Source organism: Entelurus aequoreus, linkage group LG07 (genome assembly GCF_033978785.1).
Source record: "Entelurus aequoreus isolate RoL-2023_Sb linkage group LG07, RoL_Eaeq_v1.1, whole genome shotgun sequence".
Classification (NCBI taxonomy): Eukaryota; Metazoa; Chordata; class Actinopteri; order Syngnathiformes; family Syngnathidae; genus Entelurus; species Entelurus aequoreus.
In genome coordinates, this window is record NC_084737.1 from 2538974 (window position 1) to 2551782 (window position 12809).

Consider the following 12809-nt stretch of genomic DNA (forward strand, 5'->3'; position numbering starts at 1 on the left):
AGATCCACTATGGACTGGACTCTCACTATTATGTTAGATCCACTATGGACTGGACTCTCACACTATTATGTTAGATCCACTATGGACTGGACTTTCACACTATTATGTTAGATCCACTATGGACTGGACTCTCACTATTATGTTAGATCCACTATGGACTGGACTCTCACTATTATGTTAGATCCACTATGGACTGGACTCTCACACTATTATGTTAGATCCACTATGGACTGGACTTTCACACTATTATGTTAGATCCACTATGGACTGGACTCTCACTATTGTGTTAGATCCACTATGGACTGGACTCTCTCACTATTATGTTAGATCCACTATGGACTGGACTTTCACACTATTATGTTAGATCCACTATGGACTGGACTCTCTCACTATTATGTTAGATCCACTATGGACTGGACTCTCACTATTATGTTAGATCCACTATGGACTGGACTCTCACACTATTATGTTAGATCCACTATGGACTGGACTTTCACACTATTATGTTAGATCCACTATGGACTGGACTCTCACTATTATGTTAGATCCACTATGGACTGGACTCTCACTATTATGTTAGATCCACTATGGACTGGACTCTCACTATTATGTTAGATCCACTATGGACTGGACTTTCACACTATTATGTTAGAACCACTATGGACTGGACTCTCACTATTGTGTTAGATCCACTATGGACTGGACTCTCTCACTATTATGTTAGATCCACTATGGACTGGACTTTCACACTATTATGTTAGATCCACTATGGACTGGACTCTCACTATTATGTTAGATCCACTATGGACTGGACTCTCACTATTATGTTAGATCCACTATGGACTGGACTCTCACACTATTATGTTAGATCCACTATGGACTGGACTTTCACACTATTATGTTAGATCCACTATGGACTGGACTCTCACTATTGTGTTAGATCCACTATGGACTGGACTCTCTCACTATTATGTTAGATCCACTATGGACTGGACTTTCACACTATTATGTTAGATCCACTATGGACTGGACTCTCTCACTATTATGTTAGATCCACTATGGACTGGACTCTCACTATTATGTTAGATCCACTATGGACTGGACTCTCACACTATTATGTTAGATCCACTATGGACTGGACTTTCACACTATTATGTTAGATCCACTATGGACTGGACTCTCACTATTATGTTAGATCCACTATGGACTGGACTCTCACTATTATGTTAGATCCACTATGGACTGGACTCTCACACTATTATGTTAGATCCACTATGGACTGGACTCTCACTATTATGTTAGATCCACTATGGACTGGACTTTCACACTATTATGTTAGATCCACTATGGACTGGACTCTCACTATTATGTTAGATCCACTATGGACTGGACTTTCACACTATTATGTTAGATCCACTATGGACTGGACTCTCACAATATTATGTTAGATCCACTATGGACTGGACTCTCACTATTATGTTAGATCCACTATGGACTGGACTCTCACACTATTATGTTAGATCCACTATGGACTGGACTCTCACTATTATGTTAGATCCACTATGGACTGGACTCTCACTATTATGTTAGATCCACTATGGACTGGACTTTCACACTATTATGTTAGATCCACTATGGACTGGACTCTCACTATTGTGTTAGATCCACTATGGACTGGACTCTCTCACTATTATGTTAGATCCACTATGTACTGGACTCTCACACTATTATGTTAGATCCACTATGGACTGGACTTTCACACTATTATGTTAGATCCACTATGGACTGGACTCTCACTATTGTGTTAGATCCACTATGGACTGGACTCTCTCACTATTATGTTAGATCCACTATGGACTGGACTTTCACACTATTATGTTAGATCCACTATGGACTGGACTCTCTCACTATTATGTTAGATCCACTATGGACTGGACTCTCTCACTATTATGTTAGATCCACTATGGACTGGACTTTCACACTATTATGTTAGATCCACTATGGACTGGACTCTCACTATTATGTTAGATCCACTATGGACTGGACTCTCACTATTATGTTAGATCCACTATGGACTGGACTCTCACACTATTATGTTAGATCCACTATGGACTGGACTTTCACACTATTATGTTAGATCCACTATGGACTGGACTCTCACTATTGTGTTAGATCCACTATGGACTGGACTCTCTCACTATTATGTTAGATCCACTATGGACTGGACTTTCACACTATTATGTTAGATCCACTATGGACTGGACTCTCTCACTATTATGTTAGATCCACTATGGACTGGACTCTCACTATTATGTTAGATCCACTATGGACTGGACTCTCACACTATTATGTTAGATCCACTATGGACTGGACTTTCACACTATTATGTTAGATCCACTATGGACTGGACTCTCACTATTATGTTAGATCCACTATGGACTGGACTCTCACTATTATGTTAGATCCACTATGGACTGGACTCTCACTATTATGTTAGATCCACTATGGACTGGACTCTCACACTATTATGTTAGATCCTCTATGGACTGAACTCTCTCACTATTATGTTAGATCCACTATGGACTGAACTCTCACACTATTATGTTAGATCCACTATGGACTGGACTCTCACTATTATGTTAGATCCACTATGGACTGGACTCTCACAATATTATGTTAGATCCACTATGGACTGGACTCTCACTATTATGTTAGATCCACTATGGACTGGACTCTCACTATTATGTTAGATCCACTATGGACTGGACTCTCACACTATTACGTCAGACCCACTCGACGTCCATTGCATCCGGTCTCCCCTAGAGGGCCGCGGTCACCCACATCTGCGGTCCTCTCCAAGGTTTGTCATAGTCATTCACATCGACGTCCCATTGGGGTTGTGAGTTTTTCCTTGCCCTTATGTGGGCTCTGTGCCGAGGATGTCGTTGTGGCTTGTGCAGCCCTTTGAGACACTTGTGATTTAGGGCTATATAAATAAACATTGATTGATTGATTGACTGAAATTCGGGAGCCTCCCGGGAAAATCGGGAGGTTGAAACCGATACCGATAATTTCCGATATTACATTTTAAAGCATTTATCGGCCGATATTATCGGACATCTTTAATTATTATTATTATTACTTTGAGACAAGAGCTATAGTGATGCATGCTTGGTTATGCTTTAAAGCAGGGGTCACCAACGCGGTGCCCGCGGGCACCAGGTAGCCCGTAAGGACCAGATGAGTAGCCCGCTGGCCTGTTCTAAAAATAGCTCAAATAGCAGCACTTACCAGTGAGCTGCCTCTATTTTTTAAATGTTATTTATTTACTAGCAAGCTGGTCTCGCTTTGCTCGACATTTTTAATTCTAAGACAGACAAAACTCAAATAGAATTTCAAAATCCAAGAAAATATTTTAAAGACTTGGTCTTCACTTGTTTAAATAAATTCATTATTTTTTTTACTTTGCTTCTTATAACTTTCAGAAAGACAATTTTAGAGAAAAAATACAACCTTAAAAAAGATTTTAGGATTTTTAAACACATATACCTTTTTACCTTTTAAATTCCTTCCTCTTCTTTCCTGACAATTTAAATCAATGTTCAAGTAAATTTATTTTTTTTATTTTAAAGAATAATAAATACATTTTAATTTAATTCTTCATTTTAGCTTCTGTTTTTTCAACAAAGAATATTTGTGAAATATTTCTTCAAACTTACTATGATTCAAATTCCAAAAAAATTATTCTGGCAAATCTAGAAAATCTGTAGAATCAAATTTAAATCTTATTTCAAAGTCTTTTGAATTTCTTTGAAAATTTTTGTTCTGGAAAATCTAGAAGAAATAATGATTTGTCTTTGTTAGAAATATAGCTTGGTCCAATTTGTTATATATTCTAACAAAGTGCAGATTGGATTTTAACCTATTTAAAACATGTCATCCAAATTCTAAAATTAATCTTAATCAGGAAAAATGACTAATGTTCCATAAATTATTTTTTTTATTTTTTCAAAAAGATTCGAATTAGCTAGTTTTGGTATGTGGGCTTGTATTAAGCCTCAGGGAGTTGAACGCCCCTGCCTTACATAGTTCCGGGTCACCCTTGGGCAAGGTGTAGCACCCGAATGCCCCCCCCATCAGGGTTACGATACCCCCCATGAACTACCCTAAAAGAGGATGCGTTACCCGGCCCGGAGGAAGCCCGGGGCCCTCCTCCGGAGCTAGGCCCGGAGGTAGGGCTCGTCAGCGAGCGCCTGGTGGCCGGGCTTGCCACGGAGCCCGGCCGGGCACAGCCCGAAGAAGCTACGTGGACACACCATCTTCTCTGCCACGTGGGCCCACCACCCGCGGTCGGAACCAGTGGGGTCGGGTGCGCTGCCAAGTGGATGGCGGTGAAAGTGGAGGCTCCGGACGGACCAATTCGGGGCAGCAGAGGCTGACTTTCGGGACGTGGAACGTCTCTACGCTGGTGGGGAAGGAGCCTGAGCTGGTGCGAGAGGTGGAGCGCTACCGGTTGGATCTGGTGGGGCTTACCTCTACGCATAGCAAGGGCTCTGAAACCACACTCCTGGACAAGGGATGGACCTTGTTCACTTCTGGAGTTGCTCAGGGTGTGAGGGCACAGGCGGGTGTGGGGATACTCACGAGTCCCCGGCTGAGTGCCTGTACGTTGGAGTTCACCCCAGTGGACAAGAGGGTCGCCTCCCTTCGCCTTAGGGTTGGAGGGGGGAAAACTCTGACTGTTGTTTGTGCATACGCACCAAACAGGAGTTCAGAGTATTCAGCCTTCTTGGATACCTTGCATGGGGTCCTGTATGGGGCGCCGGCAGGGGATTCCATAGTCTTGCTGGGGGACTTCAACGCGCACGTGGGCAATGACAGTGATACTTGGACTGGCGTGATTGGGAGGAACGGTCTCCCTGATCTGAACCTGAGTGGTGGATTGTTATTGGACTTCTGTGCTAGTCACGGACTTGCGATAACAAACACCATGTTCAAGCATAAGGATGCTCATAGGTGTACCTGGTACCAGAGCACCCTAGGCCAAAGATCAATGATCGATTTTGTAATCGTATCAGCTGATCTGAGGCCGTATGTTTTGGACACTCGGGTGAAGAGAGGGGCTGAACTGTCAACTGATCACCATCTGGTGGTGAGTTGGGTTAGATGGCGGGGGAAACCTCTGGACAGACCTGGCAAACCCAAGCGTGTAGTGCGGGTGAACTGGGAACGTTTGGAGGAGTCCTCTGTCCGGAAGGACTTCAACTCCCACCTCCGGCGGGACTTCTCTGCCATCCCTGTGGAGGTTGGGGACATTGAACAGGAATGGGCAATGTTCAAAGCCTCTATTGCTAAAGCTGCAGATGCGAGCTGTGGCCAGAAGGTCTTAGGTGCCTCAAGGGGCGGTAACCCTCGAACACCCTGGTGGACAGTGGTGGTCAGGGAAGCCGTCCGACTGAAGAAGGAGTCCTACCGGGGTATGTTATCCCAGGGGACTCCGGAGGCAGTTGCAAGGTACCGACGGGCCCGAAGGGCAGCGGCCGTGGCTGTGGACGAGGCTAAGCAGAGGGTGTGGGAGCAGTTCGGGGAATCCATGGAGAAGGACTATCGGGCGGCACCAAAGCTGTTCTGGAAGACCATACGGCACCTCAGGAGGGGGAAGCAGGGAACCATCCAAGCTGTGTACGGCAAGGATGGGACTTTGCTGACTTCAAGTGAGGAAGTCGTGGGGCGTTGGAAAGAGCACTTTGAGGAACTCCTGAACCCAAATACATCAGACACACCCTCCCTGATAGGAGCAGGGCCTGAGGATGATGGGGGATCGACGTCGATCTCTCGGAGTGAAGTCACTGAGGTAGTTAGACAACTCCACAGTGGCAAAGCTCCGGGGGTTGACGAGATCCGTCCAGAAATGCTGAAGGCTCTGGGTGTTGATGGGCTGTCTTGGTTGATACGCCTTTTCAACATTGCGTGGAAGTCTGGGACAGTGCCGAGGGAGTGGCAGACTGGGGTGGTGGTTCCCCTTTTCAAAAAGGGGGACCAGAGGGTGTGTGCTAATTACAGGGGTATCACACTACTCAGCCTCCCTGGGAAAGTTTACGCCAAGGTACTGGAAAGGAGGGTCCGGCCGATAGTCGAACCTCAGATTCAAGAGGAGCAATGTGGATTCCGTCCTGGTCGTGGAACAACTGACCAACTCTTTACGCTTGCGGGAATCCTGGAGAGGGCCTGGGAGTATGCCTATCCAGTCTACATGTGTTTTGTGGATTTGGAGAAGGCGTATGACCGCGTCCCTCGGGAGATCTTGTGGGAGGTGCTGAGGGAGTACGGAGTGAGGGGAACCCTGTTGAGGGCCATCCAATCTCTGTACAACCAAAGCGAGAGTTGTGTCCGGGTGCTTGGATGTAAGTCGGATCCGTTTCCAGTGGGGGTTGGTCTCCGCCAGGGCTGCGCTCTGTCACCTATCCTGTTTGTGATTTTCATGGACAGGATTTCTAGGCGGAGTCGTGGCCATGGCGGAGAGGGTATACGTCTCGGGGGGCTAAAGGTTGCGTCACTGCTGTTTGCAGATGATGTGGTCCTGATGGCACCTTCGGTTCGTGACCTTCAGCTCTCACTGGATCGGTTCGCAGCCGAGTGTTCAGCGGCTGGAATGAGGATCAGCATCTCCAAATCTGAGGCCATGGTTCTCAGCAGGAAACCGATGGTTTGTACAGTCCGGGTAGGGGACAGGACTCTGTCCCAGGTGGAGGAGTTTAAGTATCTCGGGGTCTTGTTCACGAGTGAGGGAAAGATGGAGAAGGAAATCAGCCGGAGAATCGGAGCAGCTGGGGCAGTATTGCAGTCTCTCTGCCGCACTGTTGTGACGAAACGGGAGCTGAGCCAGAAGGCAAAGCTCTCGGTCTACCGAGCTATCTACATTCCTACTCTCACCTATGGTCATGAAGTGTGGGTAATGACCGAAAGAATAAGATCGCGGATACAAGCGGCCGAAATGAGTTTCCTCAGAAGGGTGGCTGGCATCTCCCTTAGAGATAGGGTGAGAAGTGCAGTCACCCGAGAGAGACTCGGAGTAGAGCCGCTGCTCCTTCGCTTGGAAAGGAGCCAGCTTAGGTGGTTCGGGCATCTCGTGCGGATGCCTCACGAGCGTCTCCCTAGGGAGGTCCTCGTTGCACGTCCCACTGGGAGGAGGCCCCGCGGCAGGCCAAGGACCAGATGGGGGGATTACATCTCCTCTCTGGCCTGGGAACGCTTCGGGATTCCCCAGGAGGAAGTCGCAAATGTTGCTCTGGAGAGGGAAGTCTGGGGGTCTTTGCTGGAGCTGTTGTCCCCGCGACCCGATTCCGGATAAGCGGTTGAAGATGGATGGATGGATGGATAGTTTTTCTCTTCTTTTTTTCGGTTGAATTTTGAATTTTAAAGAGTCGAAATTGAAGATAAACTATGTTTCAAAATTTAATTGTCATTTTTTTCGTGTTTTCTCCTCTTTTAAACCGTTCAATTAAGTGTAAATATCATTAATTATGAATAATAACATAGAGTTAAAGGTAAATTGAGCAAATTGGCTATTTTTGGCTATTTATTTAAGTGTGTATCAAACTGGTAGCCCTTCGCATTAATCACTACCCAAGAAGTAGCTCTTGGTTCCAAAAAGGTTGGTGACCCCTGCTTTAAAGTCATATCCAACAATTGCCACAACGACTTTTTACTGTCAACTGAGTTTCCTTTTTTAATGACTTCTGCTGGTGGTGTGCCTCCGCATTTTTTCAACGCAAAAAATGTGCCTGGTCTCAAAACAGGTTGCAAAACACTGCTGTAAGGTGTGTGTGACTCACTTTGTTGGCTCTTGTCCTTGTTTTTTAGCTGCTGCAGTTCTTGATGCTTCTCCTGGTGTTCCTGTTCACGTCGCCTCTGCTCCATATTGAACTGAAACACAGGAAAATGGTGTCGGTGCGACTGGAAAAGTAACCACTGAGTTGAAGAGAATGTTGGTTTGAAATAATTATGAGTAATAAATGATGATTGATCCCCTTCTCACCCGGATGTGCTGCTGCAGCTGCTGCTGGGAGAAGGAGGTGCGGGCCGGCGGGGAGAACGGGCTGAGAAGCAGCGGCGGGTGCAGCGGACTGAGGAGCGCCGTGTCGGAGCCGGGGCGCATCCCCCGCTCTCCCACCCTGAGGTCCATGGGCGAAGGAGGCCACGCGCGGCACACAGGAATCTGGAAGGTTTTAAAAGACGTTTCAGTCCACTGCACACTTGACTTTACTGCTTAGCATTCTGGATATAGTACGCTACCTAAAAAAAAAAGGTAACAAAAGCAAAACCATGATATTTTATGATCCCAGCACATTCCTCACCTTTCATTTGCTCAGCAACCTCTAAAGCAGGGGTCACCAACCTTTTTGAAAGCAAGAGCTACTTCTTGGGTAGTGATTAATGCGAAGGGCTACCAGTTTGATACACACTTCAATAAATTGCCAGAAATAGCCAATTTGCTCAATTTACCTTTAACTCTATGTTATTATTAATAATTAATGATATTTACACTTAATTTAATGGTTTAAAAGAGGAGAAAACACGAAAAAAAATGACAATTACATTTTGAAACATAGTTTATCTTCAATTTCGACTCTTTAAAATTCAAAATTCAACCGAAAAAAAGAAGAGAAAAACTAGCTAATTCGAATCTTTTTGAAAATATTAAAAAAGGAATTCATGAGACATCATTAGTCATTTTTCCTGATTAAGATTAATTTTAGAATTTGGATGACATGTTTTAAATAGGTTAAAATCCAATCTGCACTTTGTTAGAATATATAACAAATTGGATCAAGCTATATTTCTAACAAAGACAAATCATTATTTCTTCTAGATTTTCCAGAACAAAAATTTTAAAAGAAATTCAAAAGACTTTGAAATAAGATTTAAATTGGATTCTACAGATTTTCTAGATTTGCCAGAATATTTTTTTTTAAATTTTAATCATGATAAGTTTGAAGAAATATTTCACAAATATTCTTCGTCGAAAAAACAGAAGCTAAAATGAAGAATTAAATTAAAATGTATTTATTATTCTTTACAATAAAAAAAATACATTTACTTGAACATTGATTTAAATTGTCAGGAATAAAGAGGAAGGAATTTAAAAGGTAAAAAGGTATATGTGTTTAAAAATCCTAAAATCATTTTTAAGGTTGTATTTTTTCTCTAAAATGTCTTTCTGAAAGTTATAAGAAGCAAAGCAAAAAAATTAATGAATTTATTTAAACGTTGAGTTATTGATGTTGCTATTGCTCTGCACTATTTTGAGTGTTACTATTTTTGTGATTGCACATTTGCACATTACCTTTTGGGAGTGAACAGAGTTGTTAGAACGCTGGTTTGTAATATATTATTAAAGTTTGACTGACCTATCTGACTGTTTTGTTGACATTCCCTTTAGCGCAGCGTAGGTGCGGCTAATAACACGGGGCGGCTAATAGGTAAACAAGGTTTTGAAATATGCCATTCATTGAAAGTGCGGCTAATAACACGGGGCGCCTTATGGTGCAGAAAATACGGTTCTGCTTTGCTAAAAATATTTTGAACCCAAATAGGTGAAATTAGATGATCTCCCACGGCACACCAAACTGTATCACACAGTGGTTGACAAACACTAGCATAGAAGATGATATACAGTTCATATCTACAGTACACATCCAAAACATTCCCCGCACTTTGACACCAACATCATCCATGTAGAACTTGGCGTGCACAGACAACTTGGTTTCCTTTGGATATGCGTTTTCCAAGGAAAATGGCCTTCCGAAGTGTAGGGTTTAGGACAGGTTTAAGCGGCTTTTTAACTCGTCAGCTGCGTGACGGACGCACGGGCACTATTTCCATGTTCTTTGCATGCTGTTGGGCATATTTGCATTGCAGGCTCCAGTCAATGGGAAACATTGCCTCATCTGGCACTCAAAGCAGGATCCAGGAAGGGAACAGCTTGGGGAAAAAAAAATGCTGGGGGGTAGGGCACGGGCGCGCACACACACACACACACACACGCACACACACACACACATCGCTTGTAGTAATTTGTGTAATGTCCTTGCCACGCTACTGCGGTTGGTCGTCACATTTCAAACATACAGTTGAATCTCGTCTTACTCTTTTATGGTTATGGTGACATACATTCCAAATGAAGACAGACTGGAATGACAGAAATCCATTGGCGCACACACACACACACACACACACACACACACACACACACACACACACACACACACACACACACACACACACACACACACACACACACACACACACACACCAAGACATGCTCAACATTAATGGTAATGAGTAAGAGGGGCTTTATTCATGCTTTAACAAGAAAACAAAGGCCGCTTCATGCACAAACCACTATCTGTCCCTGACTCCTCCCGTTTATAAATATCCCAACAGTCTGGTCTAACATTTACCTACAGTTATCCTTTTGTTTTTACAATGGCAAAATGCCACCTACACACACACTCACACATACACACACACACACACACAAAAATGCAAGGTGACTATGCGGGTTCATTGACAGTGACTGTTGACTTCAAAATAACTTTATATAAACACAACAAATGGTATCTCGCGGCTCTATTGGTCACAGAGCAGGTTTACGGAATCCGACAAATTCCCACGAGCAATCATTTTTGGCAATGAAGGCAAGACCAGAAGATCAGGACCAGAACTTAAAGTGGCAGCCAGCTGCCTAGAACAATTAAAGACAGGGGGATCGACTAATTTCCATCCATTTTCTACCGCTTGTCCCTTTTGGGGTCGCGGGGGGTGCTGGAGCCTATCTCAGCTGCATTCGGGCGGAAGGCGGGGTACACCCTGGACAAGTCGCCACCTCATCACAGGGCCAACACAGATAGACAGACAACATTCACACACTAGGGACCATTTAGTGTTGCCAATCAACCTATCCCCAGGTGCACGTCTTTGGAGGTGGGAGGGGCCTATCCCCAGGTGCATGTCTTTGGAGGTGGGAGGGGCCTATCCCCAGGTGCATGTCTTTGGAGGTGGGAGGGGCCTATCCCCAGGTGCATGTCTTTGGAGGTGGGAGGAAGCCGGAGTACCCGGAGGGAACCCACGCAGTCACGGGGGAGAACATGCAAACTCCACACAGAAAGATCCCGAGCGCAGGACTGAACCCAGGACCTTCGTATTGTGAGGCAGACGCACTAACCCCTCTTCCACCGTGCTGCCTTGTTGGATAAATGTGGAAAAAATAAAAAATAAGGCAGCACACGAGTGGAATGAAGGTAAATAACATCAAATATTAACTATTCACTTTATTGTATGTTGTGAAAGTAGTGACACTCAATCCGAGTGAACAGAATTTTTTTTTTTTTGTCATAAAGAAATACAATCATGTGTGCTTACGGACTATATTCCTGCAGACTGTATTGATCTATATTGATATATAATGTATATATTGTGTTTTTTATGTTGATTTAATTAAACAAAAAATTTTTATTTATTTATTTATTTATTTTTGTAATCCACGGACCGGTACCGGGCCGTGGCCCGGTGGTTGGGGACCACTGCTCCACACGACACCTCCGCTCCGGACAGGCTAACCTCCTCCAACCTCAGAGGACAAAGCTACGAACAATGGGGGACCGGGCTTTCTGCTCCGCCGCTCCCAGTCTGTGGAACGCTCTCTCCCTGACCACCTGAGGGCACCACAGACTGTGAATGCTTTTTAAAAAAGGCTTAAAAATCCTTCTTTTTTTAAAAAAAAAAATTTTTTTTTTTAGATATATGCATACTAGTTCTAGCTATTAGGCTGTTCTAGTTTTTATTTGTGTATTATATTTTATTTTTTATTTTTTTTAATACTCAGTAGCACAGGCCTGGGCAATTATTTTGACTCGGGGGCCACATTTAGAGAAAAAAATGTGTCTGGGGGCCGGTATATCTATTTTTAGGAACATTAATACAAAACCTCACAATAATGTCTAATTGAATGCTAAAAACGTAATGGAATTTTAAATTTTTCTATGAACGATAAACACTGAATATTGACAGAATATGAATGTCACACCCCCTTTCGATCAACATTTTACAATCAAGTGAAACGCGACAAAAGTGCAACAAACAGTGAAATATGAACGTGAAGGGCACAAAATAAACCCACATACAATCTGATATATCACTAAGCTTTAGAACTTTGTTGTGACGATTGCACCAAGAAAAATTCCTAGTTTGCAAACGATGGCAATAAAACTATTCTGATTCTGATTCTGATTCTGAAAATCTCCTTCCAAGTCTGTGGAAACGCTTCCCGCCCACACTGCTAGGTGCTTTGTCTGAGCTGCTGTGACGTACATTACCATAGCAACTAATTAGATGACCATAGTAACTAATTAGATTAATATAGTAACTAGTACATCATCCATAAGCGCAGATTCCAACCATTGAAATACCGTAATTTCCGGACTATAAGCCGCACCTGACTATAAGCCGCACCAGCTAAATTTAGGGTAAAATACAGATTGCTCCATATATAAGCCGCACCCTTGTATAAGCCGCAGGGTTTTGATGTGTAATTAGCGTAGTATATAGGGGTTCCTGCTACCACGGAGGGGATTGTCGGGACAGAGATGACTGTTTGGGAACGCAAAGCGTCCCATTTATTAACAATACATCTTTCAATCATTCAATCAAACTTTCACATCTTTGACATGGCGAACAGCATTCGTGCAGAGTACAAATAATACAACGCTGCAAAGTAATACAAAGTGCTCGCCTGTACGTTATCAAAA

The 12809-nt window shown here is 43.7% G+C and overlaps 1 protein-coding gene across 8 annotated transcripts in view; it reads right to left on the reverse strand.

The window, feature by feature from the left end:
- The window catches only part of LOC133653267 (histone deacetylase 7-like), a 306865-nt gene that overhangs the window by 92334 nt on the left and 201722 nt on the right, over positions 1-12809 (reverse strand). For all 8 annotated transcript variants that reach the window (XM_062052360.1, XM_062052359.1, XM_062052358.1 and 5 more), the window contains 2 exons: positions 8039-8218; positions 7836-7926 (listed from right to left, as the gene is read on the reverse strand). In XM_062052360.1, coding sequence (XP_061908344.1) covers positions 7836-7926; positions 8039-8185 — 238 coding nt within the window. In that variant the 5' untranslated portion in view covers positions 8186-8218. The remainder of the gene's footprint in view (positions 1-7835; positions 7927-8038; positions 8219-12809) is intronic.